Raw genomic sequence first — 13,162 nt, 5'->3', positions numbered from 1 at the left:
CAAACTACGGCCCGCAGGCCGAACGCCCGTTTGAATGAATAAAACTAAAAAAAAAAAAAAAAAAGACCGTACCCTTTTATGTAATGATGTTTACTTTGAATTTATATTAGTTCACACAAACATTCCATCCATGCTTTTGTTCCGGCCCTCCGGTCCAGTTTAAGAACCCATTGTGGCCCTCGAGTCAAAAAGTTTGCCCACCCCTGGGCTAGGCGGTAGACTGTAGGATATGCAGTAGAATCTCTGGCCTGTACCCACTAGAAGCCAGTAGCAACCCCCAATGTGGCAAATAAAAATGTCTTCAGACATCGCCAATGTCCTTTGGGGAAGGTAGGGTAACAACGACTGAGTTGGGAACAACTGCGTTAATGTTTCATGTTTACAACGGGCATTTTCAAAATCAGCAAAAGAATTTTTAAAAAGTTAAAAACTTCACTCATACAACTTAACAAAAGGAAGATAAACAACCCAAAAAATGGGCTAAGGACCTAAGTAGACACTTTTCGAAAGAGGACATACAGAACCGTGAGACATATGAAAACATGCTCAAAGTCACTAATCCTAGAGATGCAAATCAAAACAACAATGAGGTACCACCTCACACCTGTCAGAATGGCTACCATCAACAAACGACAAGTGCTGGCGAGGATGTAGAGAAAAGGGAACCCTTGTGCACTGCTGGTGGGAATGCAGACTGGTACAGCCACTGTGGATAACAGTATGGAGTTTCCTCAGAAAGTTAAAAATGGAACTCCCATTTGACACAGTAACACCACCTCTAAGACTATATCCCAAGAAACCAGAAACACCAATCAGAAAGGATATATACACCCCTATGTTCATAGCAGCACAATTTACCATAGCTAAGATTTGGAAACAGCCTAAGTGCCCATCAGCAGATGAGTGGATTAAAAACCTGTGGTACATCTACACAATGGAATACTACGATGCTATAAAAAGGAAGGAACTTTTACCATTTGCAACAGCATGGATGGAACTGGAGAGCATTATACTAAGTGAAATAAGCCAGTCAGAGAAAGATAAATATCACATGATCTCACTCATATGTGGGATATAATGATCAACATAAACTGATGAACAAAAATAGATCCAGAGACAAGATGGCACTGAGCAGACCGTCCAACCTCGGGGAGAAGGCAAGGGAGGGGTTTCAAAAGATCAACCAAAGGACTTGTATGCATGCATATTAGCATGACCAATGGACACGGATAGTAGGGGATAAGGGCATGTGCTGGGAGATGGGAGTGGTGGGGGGGAGGGGTTAATCAGGGGAAAAAAGGAGACATGTAATACTTTAAACAATTTAAAAAAATCTAAGGCAGACATGCAAAAATTAGCAGAATTTAGCCTAGTGAGAATACCAAAGGCAGTATTTTAAATGAGAGAATGCAAATTTCTAGGGATAGCACTCATAACTGTCCCTATCCTGCCCTTTCAACCTATTGCATTTATTTCAGCCAGCCGAGACTCCACACTATCTTCCAATGTCACAGATGCACAAAAACCAGTAAGTAAGAATTTCAAAAGGATAAGATACTGTAATGTGGTGGAGTGACTTCTGGAGTAAGATGAAGAGGGAAGGTCTCTGGGGTGATAACAAGTTACCTCAATGAAGCACAGCCCGGGAGAAATTCCGAGGAGGGAAATGTGCAGAAGTGGCTTCACTAACCTGCTCAGGGTAGTCTGTCCACACTCCCTCTTTGCAAACAAGAACCAGTTCCCAGACTGAACTGCGTGTCTTTCTCCTGCCTTTATTTTTGTCTTTAACATGAGTCTGATATCTCCTTCTTAAGTCAATAAACTGAATTAAAAATACTAAATGTCTGAGTTAATTTTTGACAGCCTTGTCATTAAATCTGCCTGGCTGGCCACAATGCAGACAAAATTCCTGCACTGGTCTTTTTTACCTTAGCTACTTGGACCAGCCATGGTTCCATGATGCAACCTTGACACCTTAACACCAGTTCTTCAGGTCCTACCTGATGTTCAGTTTCTAACAGGCACTGACATTTAAGTAGTATTTTGATTTTGTTGAGACTGGTAACCTCCAATTCTTGCTACCTGCAGAGCACTTCAGGAAATGAAATATATTCCCTGCAGGTACACTGTGTAATTGCTTAGACATCAAAGTTCCCTGCAATCTGAGCCATTTGCAAGGCAAGAGCCTCACAGCCAATTTCCTTCTCACTGCAGTGTCCCTGGGGGAGCTCTCAACCACAGTGTTGTCACAGAGCAGTAAGGGGCACCTTAAGTAATTCATTATGAAGATTTTTAAAGTACCAAAGGTATTGAATAATTTTACATATATATAATATTCGAACAGAATCAAGGTTACAATATCACTCTCATTCACTTGGATATCAATAAAAAAACAAAACACCTTTTTTTTTTGACTAGCAGAGATTGGGTTATGGAATCAAACACTGGCTAGACCTTATGTTCACTATGGCTAAAACCATGGGAGTACTGTCACAGTGTGTTACCGGTCACACCAGTGACTGAAATAAAATGTTGGAAACACTGTACTGTGTGCCAAATGAGATATTCATGTCAGAGGGGTTTGGACTAGATGAATGGAGTTGAAGTCAGTTTAGTCTATCTGCTGTTTAAAAATGAAAAAAGAAAAGTGCCAACACTTCAGTTATACTTACTCATTCCTTTCCACCCTGGCGAGACTTGTGGAGTAATACTGTCCAATTCTCGCTTAAAGTCATCCCGGGCTTGGACCACAAGCTCATGATACTGAGACACAACCTTAGCCTCAGACTGAGCTGCTTCAACCTAAACAAACACAGGGTTACGTGGTTAAAGTGACAAATACGTGTTCTAAAAAACAGAAGTTATTTTCATCTATTTCTTTACATGTGGTTGAGAATACATACACAATATAGAGAGAAACCTAAAGCTCAGGAAAAGAAACAAGCCGCATCTTTGTTTCCTTCTAATTCTATTCCAACACCTCGGGCAAGCCCTCTCCCAGCCTACGCCCGGCCCGTGTATCTCTCTCTCGGGCTCACAGGAAACTACCCACAGATCACAGGTGCAGACCGAAGTTCTGCTACAATGGAAGTTTTCTTAAGTGGTAACAACCATAACCAAAAATGTTACCTATTATAAAAAATAACAATACTGAACAATCCACTTTGTGTCCAACTCAAGTTTGTAAAATTTGTAACAACTTATATTCTTGCAGGGGAAAAGGGACAGATATGGTAGGAATTTATCATTTTCCTGAATTTTTAAAATCTTTTGTCGAAAGGATATTATTTAAAAGTAAAAAATACTTATAAACGACCTAAAACCCCACCTTTTGGACCACATTATCCAGATCAACTATCAGGTTGTGAAGTTTTCCCTCTGCAGCAGTTATATGAGGTTTGGCCCCAGCAACCTCTTTTTTCTTTGCATTTTCAATTACACTTTTCATCTTCTCCAACTGTTCTCTGAAAACCAATAAAACAAAGATTTAGTATTATTCCTTGTCAACTTTTTTAAAGAGTTTAAATACAACATTCAATTGTTTTAAAGTTTTTGAAAAAAAAATTACTCAATGCCTTCTCAGTCAGTAGACAGAGCAGCTGTCCTTGCCAACAACTGAAAACACCTCGGTCAGAAGCCAGACTTCCCAGAGGGACCCAGAGAAGTGGCCTGGTGCACAGGAAAGACGGAGGCCGCCAAACAGGAGACCTGGATTCTGCTCCAGGTCAGCCTCTCCTCTGCTGCGCACACTTGCATGAACAGGGATCGGAGGCAATTCCTAAGTACCTGGCACAGTGCCAGCCACATGAAGACCACTCCAAATGGCGGCTTTTGCAAGGATTGGGCTGACTCCTCTGTCAATGAGACAGTGTAAAGAAGGCAAAAGCAAGGGAGGAGGCCAAACAGCTCAATGAGCAAATAGCCAGTGTCGGGGAGCCCTCACTATTCAGAATGTTTCACAGGCCAGAAAGACTGCGGTCTGCCCACCACAAAACAGACCCAGAGCCCTGATTCATGGTCCAGAGCAGCGGTGGGGAACCTTTTTCTGCCAAGGGCCTTTTAGTTACTTTATAACATCATTTGCAGGCCATACAAAATGATCAACTTTAAAATTAGCCTGCTAATTTGGTCAAACATTTCATTAACTCACCCCTAATGCCTGGGCGGGGGCAGACCAAATGATTTCGTAGGCTGGACGTTCCCCACCCCTGGTCTGGAGTAATGTAAGCAAATGTCTTAAATCTCCTAATAGGCATTAAGGAAGACAGCAAAATTTTGAATGACATATAACAATTTCATTATGTTATGTTGATGAGAACCTTTATTCAAATGTAAGTAGGTTTCCATCATCAGAGGTTGATCTTGTATTTGGTTTGCGTGCTGGATCCTACTTTTAGCCAACCTCCAGAAATCGAGGTCAAGGTGGCATAAAACTAACCCATTATATTTATTTATAACTACTTTGGTAATTAAGTCAAAGATATTGTGAGATACTCTCTAAATTCTAATAAAACTGCTCAAAATATCCAAGAAAAATCTTGAAATTATGGCAGAAGCTCAGTAAATCTGTGGAGAAGCATCACCTAAGCAATAACCCAAAGAAAAACTGCTTCTCACAGGATCTCTTTTATAGGTTTCTGTCAAATTTCTTTTGGCCTAATTATATTTCATTCCATCCCTCCTTTTTAAACTTGTGTTCCTAATACCAATACAAATCAAGAACAGGTGGAGAGGGAGGAAAGGGTTTCTCTGCTTCCTCTTTCTGGACAAACAATACAAAGAAAACCCAGCCCAAAGAAAGCCACCAGGCGGCCCTAATTACTTGTTAAAGTCCATGAGTAATTACTTGGCTTTGAGAAGGGCATCGGCAGCCTCATCTACTGCCTTTCTGCGTTCCTTCAGTGCACCTTCCACTGTGCGCCACTGAGCTGACTTCTTCTCACCTGCAATCTAAACAAAAAGTTTTCATTACTAGCTTTATTGGGGCAATTGCTTTGTAAGGTTTATAAATGTCTAATCAGTACGCTGGACACCTGAAACTAATATTGTATGTCAAATGTACTTGGAAAAGAAATTAATTTTTAAAAAATAGCCCTAACCGCTTTGGCTCAGTGGATAGAGTGTCGGCCTTCGGACTGAAGGGTCCTGGGTTCGATTCTGGTCAGGAGCATGTACCTTGGTTGCGGGCACATCCCCAGTGGGGGTTGTGCGGGAGGCAGCTGACCGATGTTTCTCTCTCATCAATGTTTCTAACTCTCTATCCCTCTCCCTTCCTCTCTGTAAAAAAATCAATAAAATATATTTAAAAATATATATATAGGGTGGCTCCAAAAAATGTATATACACACTTTGAATAACTATAAAGGCAGTGTTTATTAAATGCATTTCATTTCGCCCACCGGTGTGGCTCAGTGGCTGAATGTCGACCTATGAACCGGGAGGTCACAGTTCAATACCTAGTCAGGGCATATGCCCAGGTTCAGGCTCGATCCCCAGTTGTGGGGCATGCAGGAGGCAGTCGATCAGTGATTCTCTCTCATAATTGATGCCTCTCTCTCTTTCTCTCTTTCTCTCTCTCTCTCTCTCTCCCCCTTCCTCTTTGAAATCAATAAAAATATATTTTTAAAAAAATACATTTTATTTTCAAAACTGAACTATCAGCTGTTAAAGTGTGCATACATTTTTGGGGACATTCTATAGAAGGAGCCAAATACCATCAGTGCCAAAAAAAGGTCTGAATTATGTAAACATGAGTAACTGCTATTATTGTCACAGGACAGGTCAACAGGATCAAATACAGAAACAAGTGACATTAAATTAAAAGGTAAAAAGTCACATACAATAATTATCATTATCCAGAGTAGGTACTCTTTTTTGGTTGTTTGGATTTTTTTGGTTAATCCTTACCCAAGGGATATTTTTTCCATTGATTTTTAGAAAGAGTGGAAGGGAGGGAGGTTGGGAGGGAGGAGGAAAGCCAGGGATCAAACCAGCAACCGAGGTACATGCCCTTGACCAGGAATCAAACCCGAGACCCTTCAGTGTGCAGGCCAAGGCTCTAACCAGTGAGCAACACCAGCCCGGGCCAGAGTAGGCACTCTTAATCTAAGGTTCATGGTGAGGCTCAAAGAAATCCATGAACCATCTCCCATCACCCCGCCCCCAACAAAATTGTAAGACTGTTTCTGTGCATAAGAGCATTTTTATTAGATCCTCAAAAGAAGACACAAAGAAGAAAAAGTTAATAAGAACAATAACTTTTCATGAATTATGTTTGTTGATTAAATCATTATTCAATGAAGCACTGGAATGTCTACCAAAATCATAATTTAAGGATAAGTAAAAAGTTTATGCATCTGTAGGGTCATTACTACTCCAAAACACTATTCTAAAGCATTGTCCTCTATAATCTGCAAGGTTAAAATCAACTAATGTTAACCCTCCCATGCTGAATTTTATAGAAAGTGAATTATATACATAGATAAATAAAATATATATATAAATAAAAGTTTCTCTTGAAAATTCCTTAGGCAGGTCTAACATGGTTTTGTTGCAGCATTAGGAACTGATTGCCACTTTCTCAACTGAGCAGAGTTGCTCATATTTAGGAAACACAATGTACCAAACCCCACTCCCAACCTGTAACACTGTAATCATACTCAGTGCAGCAAGATGCACACACCATGAGATGCAAGAACCCAGATCACTGAAAGCATGAGTCCAGCACCCATCCTCCCCACATTCTGCATTATATATACAGTCAGTGGAATGTTATTTGGAACTGTCTGAACTATTTTAAATGTTTTTTTTTCCTCTCTTTCCTTTTGACAAGTGCATATAGTTTAAAGTGAATGTGTTCTGTGTAGATATGAAGCAAAACTACCTTATGGCTTACTCTTTTTTTTTCTTTTTTCTTTTTTCTTTTTTTATGGCTTATCTTGAAAGTACACTATGCTAGGACCCTGGAGATGAACAGGAACAAACTAAATTATCAGAGAACAAAATACTTTTATCTAGAAAAAAAATAACTGAATTGGTCCAATAATTACATTTCAAAGAAGGCCAAAAAGGGCCACTGCATGGGCCACCGCCCACCCAGAACATGACTGTCATTTCAGTAAGGTGACCGGGGCCATGGATGCCCAACTTATATCCTAGGAAGAAATACAAGTAGTTCTGCCTCTGCAGCCCAGGGCCTGCTGCTTTGGGAGGAGGGCTCAGCAAGAGTCACAGTTCTAGTTTGGGTCATTCAAAACCAATTCTCCACATTACGTTCCCACGGACATCTAATCTAGCATGGTCTCCATTTTAAAGGTACATCTATTGTCAATGGTAAGTTTAGAGAGCCAAGTCCCTTAACCTTGCCACTGGACCACTGTGGGCATCTGAAAAAGTTTCTCAGAATACCATTTTTAAATGCTTAAAATGAAACTCTAAGATTACAAAGGAACTCAAATACATTGCAATATTGTCATAAGAAATGTTTTTTTTAAATTTTGTGAAGCAGAAACCAAGATCCAGTGGTAAGACTAATAAATACCCTACCTTAGAAGTAGTGGTGAGCACAGATGATATTGCAAGGGATCTGCCAAGTCCTGTAATGTGATGTGAGAATACCTGTGCTTTCTGCTGAGGACAAAGGTAGGAGCAGTGCTAACCTACTGTGGTTTGTTGCTGATATTCATAATTGAAGGAAAAGGTTTTGAGACTATGGAAAATAAAGATGTTTTTCATCCAAGTTCCTCAAGCCCCTGAACTCTACCCACAGTCCCAACTTCAGGTTTAAGAATCCCAGCTTTTAGAGTCCTGGGAAACGAGGTGCAGCTGGAAAGGGGGCCGCCCCCTCCCTTCATGCAACACACGTTCGTGGGAAACCTGGTGCTAAACCATTCGTAGACGACCGGCTCTGGGTCGGGGTTTCGTACACAGCAGAGCAGTTCCCTCGCTGTGATCTATTGAAAGTCGGTCCTCGACACAAGATTTGTAAAAAGAAAGGAAAGTAAAAAATTTTTAAGAAAAAAACACACAAAAAAACAAAAAAAAGAATCATCCCAGCTTTTAGAGAAAATATTTGGTACTTCTATCTCTGTATCTCACATTTTTTGTTTTTATGCTCTACGTAAATTGATGCAAAATGACAAAGCAAATTAATATTATGGTAGGAATAATAAAGCTGATGTTTCAGTGAATTGCCATCTTGCCAAATAAAATATTAAGAAAGGATGCTGGTATATGCATGGCCCATGGACACAGACAATGGGATGGTGATGGCATGGAGGGGGTCGATGGGGGGCAAAGGGGGACATATGTAATACTTTCAACAATAAAGAATTATTTTTAAAAATAAAGTAAAAATAAAAAGAAAGGCCCTAACCGGTGTGGCTCAGTGGATAGAGTGTCGGCCTGCGGACTGAAGGGTCCCAGGTTCGATTCCGGTCAAGGAATCAGTTGCAGGCACATCCCCAGGAGGGGGTGTGCAGGAGGCAGCTGATTGATGCTTCTCTCTCATCGATGTTTCTAACTCTCTATCCCTCTCCCTTCCTCTCTGTTAAAAAATCAATAAAATATATTTTTAAAGATGATAGATAGATAGATAGATAGATAGATAGATAGATAGATAGATAGATAGATAGAAAGAAAGAAAAAGAAAGGATGCTGGGTTGGACAATAGCAGTATCTTGTCATGTATATCAAATTTTCCAAGACTCTATAGTATGCTGTCAGAACCACCTGGTATTGTATTAACAGAATCCTTTATAATGAACTCAAAAAGGCTTATAAATCATGTAAGTGTTAATGATATCCTGGAGGCCAAAATGTGTTTCCCTTTGTTGAAGGTATTTCTATTTCTAGATGACCAAAGATAAGCTGCCCTGTGAAACAGACACCAGACTCCCCTGCCATCAAGCCAACTCTGTTTCCAAACACTGCTCTGGTGAAGTAATACACTGTACTATGGGGCCTACATGCACCTGTAGCTTCTTACTAGAAGAAACAGAAGTTGGAATCCATAACATTTCAAAACTTTTGTTCATACCCTTTTCTGATTATTCTGCAATACCAGCTAATACTCCCTAATCTAGTTAACTGCTACTACAAGGTGTTCTTTAGTTGTAACGTCTGGACTGCAATGGATTTCATACTCTCTATCCTCATGCCCTACACATTATTCGATCACTAGGAAGAGGAAATACCCTCTTATGTAGCTTTCCACCCAAGTAGTACCATGACTATTTACAGTTTCTAACCAGTGTTCTTCTGAAAGATATTGGCCCACCTGAGTTTGAAACCAACTTCCTGATATGTAACTTCTAGCTTTCCCATACCTGCTTGTATAACGAGCATATTAAATATTCTGCATGGTTTCCACTTTCCTGACTGAACTCTGACTGAAATTTTTTTTTCTTGGACTTTGAATAAAACAAAATTTTCTTTAAGTTTTCAAAGGTTATAGTTTCTATTTATGTCAAAGGTCTAATTTAACTCTTTTGTGATGTATGTACATATGACTAAAACAATGTAAAGGGTATTTAAATTTTTTAAAAACTATAGTTATGGTGAAAAAGTAACTTTACTGATTATGCATGATCCTCCTGATCCATGAGATTTATAGTTAAAGTATTTTATTATTTACACATTGAATGCGGGAAACGTATTTATACGTTTTACGTTGACTGGGAGTAAGTAGAGCGCGGGACACGTATTAATACGTTTTTTTTATAGACTAGTGGTAGAACGCGGGTAACGTATAAATACGTAAACTAAAGTTATTGTAATTTTACTGAACGTTGCCATTTGCGCAAAAAATTAGCAAAAATGGCCCGCGCCACGTGCCACCTGTTAGTGCGTGATGAAAACTACTCGCATACAATGTGTTTAAATGACTTGGTATCAAGATATATTTTTATGTACTAAATAACTGAATGTAATGATAAAGGAAACTTATTGAGTTCCAGTATTACATTTTAAATCAATGTACTTTATCCTTTAACATGTTAAATATAAGTTAAATAATCAGCATAAGCATGTAAAATAACTGGTGTTTTAGGGTACATGGGATCTCCCTGTATTACTTCTTATAACTGCATGTCAATCTAAAAGTATCTCAAAACAAAAAGGTTATTTTTTAAAATTGGCTATTTTAAAGCAAAAAATAGAAAGCAAACAACAAATACAATGAAGCACTATTAAGATATGAAAGCAAATCTGAACTAACTTGTGTACCATATCATTGTTGTGAGATAAAATACCACATAAAAATTCGTTAGAGAACATTTAAAGGTCTTTCTTATTCCTTTGTGTTGTTTTTTTAAAAGACAACTACTTTAGATTACTTTTGCTTAGTGAGAGAAAGCCTCTGCTAGGAGGAAGGCATCAGTTCCTTAAGCACCTCAGGTCTTTGGCTCACCTCAGAATTGTCCATGGCTGCTTTCAGAATGTTGGAGTGGGCGTTGACGGCCTGGACTGCAGCGTTCTGAGCTACAACGGCCTGCTGAGTGATGTGCGCAGTTTGGCTCAGAGCATCTTCTAAGCTCTTGGCTAGAGCTAAAGTAAAAAGAAAAGTTAAAAAAAAAATAGATTCCCCCCACATATGACTTTATTTTAAACTTTCACTCTTCTACTGAGTTTTCCATTGTAATTCTCCCAAAATGTGAAAAAACAGAAAAAACGTAATTAGTAATTATTGACTTTGGATGATAGATTTGTGGGGATTCATTATACTATTTTTATTGTTATGTACACCTAAAATTTCTTCAAAATAAAAAGTGTTTGGGGGTTATTTTAAGAAAAAAAATGCTTAAAGAAGGCTAGCATTTATTTCAAATGGGAGGGATAAGATTTAGGGCACTATAGTCCCTTTCACCTATCAGAAGCTGTAAGTTCAGCATAACCACTGGCATATTTTTTTTAAAATATATTTTTATTGATTTCAGAGAGGAAGGAAGAGGGAGAGAGAGATAGAAACATCCACGATGAGAGAGAATCATGGATCGGCTGCCTCCTGCAAGTCCCCCACTGGAGATTGAGTCCACAAGCCGGGCATGTACCCTTGACCGGAATCCAACCTGGGACCTTTCGGTCCCCAGGCCGATGCTCTATCCACTGAGCCAAACTGGCTAGGGCGGCACTTTTCATTTTAAATAATCATATAGAACCACAGGGGAAAAAAGTAATAAAATTTTTTTAAAAAGAGGTAACCATTTTCATCTCCTCAGCAGGAAGGGACACTCACAGTAAATTATTTCTATCACCAAGATATATGATAACAGCCCTAACCGGTTCGGCTCAGTGGATAGAGCGTCGGCCTGCGGACTGAAGGGTCCCAGGTTCGATTCTGGTCAAGGGCATGTACCTTGGCTGCGGGCACATCCCCAGTAGGGGGTGTGCAGGAGGCAACTGATAGATGTTTCTTGCTCATAGGTGTTTCTAACTCTCTATCCCTCTCCCTTCCTCTCTGTAAAAAATCAATAAAATATTTTTAAAAAAGATATATGATAACAGACAGACAAGAGGGGGAAAAGACAAGCAAGAAAACATGCAAACAAAAAAAAAAAGGTAACCTGAAAATGGACAGTGTTTTCCACAAAGAACTCAGAAAATAGCAGATACCAGTATTCAAATAACATTGCTATCTGTTGCTTCAGGAATCAAAAGAAACCTAATTTTTTTGTTTTAAAATAAAGCAAGGAATGATTTTAGATACAATACTAAAGTGAAAAAATGGTCATTTGAAGAAAGAAGGCCAGTGAGAATATGAATTTATCAGATATCAGATGACCAAAAAAAGGAAAATATATTTGGTACCTGAGACAAAAACAAAAGGTGACTTGTAGCAAAAGCAGCATAAGCTAGAGGACAAATGGAACCTGATGAACCACACACAATACCTCTGCGACCCAGATAAAAAGCTAGCCCTGGCCAGTGTGTCTAAGTGGTCAGGGTGAGTCTATGCACCAAGTGGTCATGGGTTGGATTCCCAGTCAAGGGCATGTACCTGGGTACTTGGGTTGCCAGTTCGTTCCTTGCCCACCCCCGTGTCTCCCCTTGGAGGCCAACCAGTTCATGTGTCTCTCTCATCTCTCTCTCTCTCTCTCTTTCTCTCTCTCTCTCTTCCTTTCTGTCTCTTTCTCTCTTTCTCTCTCTCTCTCTCACATGCTTTACTCCCTCCTTTCCTTCCTTCTCCCCTCCCTTTTTTCTACTTTTTCTGAAAAACAATGGAAAAAATATACTCAGGTTAGGATTAACAAAACAAAACACACAAAAAAAGGACAAAGCTAATACTAAGAAAATCCCAAATGTGCAACTAAAGTTCAACTGAAAATACAGGGGATATATAGAGCTAAAGAGGCTACAAAGAAACATACCTGAATTAATGGTGGGACATTTTTTCAAGCACAAAATAACAGTAAACCACTTTACAGAGGCTAGCAGACCCCGGAGATCAGGCTGCTGGCTTGAGGCCCTTTGCTTTTTCTTTTTATATTGAGTTGTATGAGTTTCATATATATTTTAGATTTTAAACCCCATATCAGATATATGGTTTGCAAATATTTTCTCTCATTCTACAGGTTGCCTTTTCACTTCATTGACTGTTTCTTTTGCTGCACAGAAGTTTTTTTAGTTTGATGTAGTCCCACTTGTTGAGTTTTTGTGCTTTGATTCTTGATATTTACACACACATTTTTAAATTAAAGTTTGGGAGAAAACTATGAGGTGACAGAAAAAAATCTTGAAAATTCTCTCTTTGCCCAAAATGAAAGATAAAAATAACTAGACAAAGAAAAAAAGAACGTAATGAAGCAGCAGGCAATGCCATCTTAAATTTATGGATTACTTCAAGTTGTCCATATGATAAAAGAAGAGTAAAAAATAAATTAAAAAATAAAAGGGAAAAGTGATTTTGGTTTGTAGTAAATAATTCAGAAAAAAACTAAAAAGTGGAAAAAATAGAAATATTTCACTTATTTAGACGTCAAAATATTCCTCAAAAAATACATTCTCAAAAAAACAAACAAAACCCACCAATAAACAATAAAACACACAAATTTACATCTATGCTTCTCTGTCCCTTTTACACTTTACGCAATTCTAACAAACTTGCCTCCTCAGAGTAGGGCAGATCCGACGCATTAGGAGGGGAACAGGAACCACTCAAGGCAGA

At 39.0% G+C, this 13,162-nt stretch overlaps 1 protein-coding gene across 6 annotated transcripts in view; it reads right to left on the bottom strand.

The window, feature by feature from the left end:
- Nucleotides 1–13,162, bottom strand: part of IMMT (inner membrane mitochondrial protein) — a 48,971-nt gene that overhangs the window by 10,234 nt on the left and 25,575 nt on the right. For all 6 annotated transcript variants that reach the window (XM_023745283.1, XM_006104001.3, XM_006104002.3 and 3 more), the window contains 4 exons: nt 10,409–10,545; nt 4,847–4,950; nt 3,329–3,464; nt 2,673–2,802 (listed from right to left, as the gene is read on the bottom strand). In XM_023745283.1, coding sequence (XP_023601051.1) covers nt 2,673–2,802; nt 3,329–3,464; nt 4,847–4,950; nt 10,409–10,545 — 507 coding nt within the window. The remainder of the gene's footprint in view (nt 1–2,672; nt 2,803–3,328; nt 3,465–4,846; nt 4,951–10,408; nt 10,546–13,162) is intronic.

This window comes from Myotis lucifugus, unplaced genomic scaffold, assembly GCF_000147115.1.
Source record: "Myotis lucifugus unplaced genomic scaffold, Myoluc2.0 scaffold_531, whole genome shotgun sequence".
Lineage (NCBI taxonomy): Eukaryota > Metazoa > Chordata > Mammalia > Chiroptera > Vespertilionidae > Myotis > Myotis lucifugus.
Note: the sequence above shows the minus strand (reverse complement) of the source record. Positions and strands in the feature narration are given on the sequence as shown.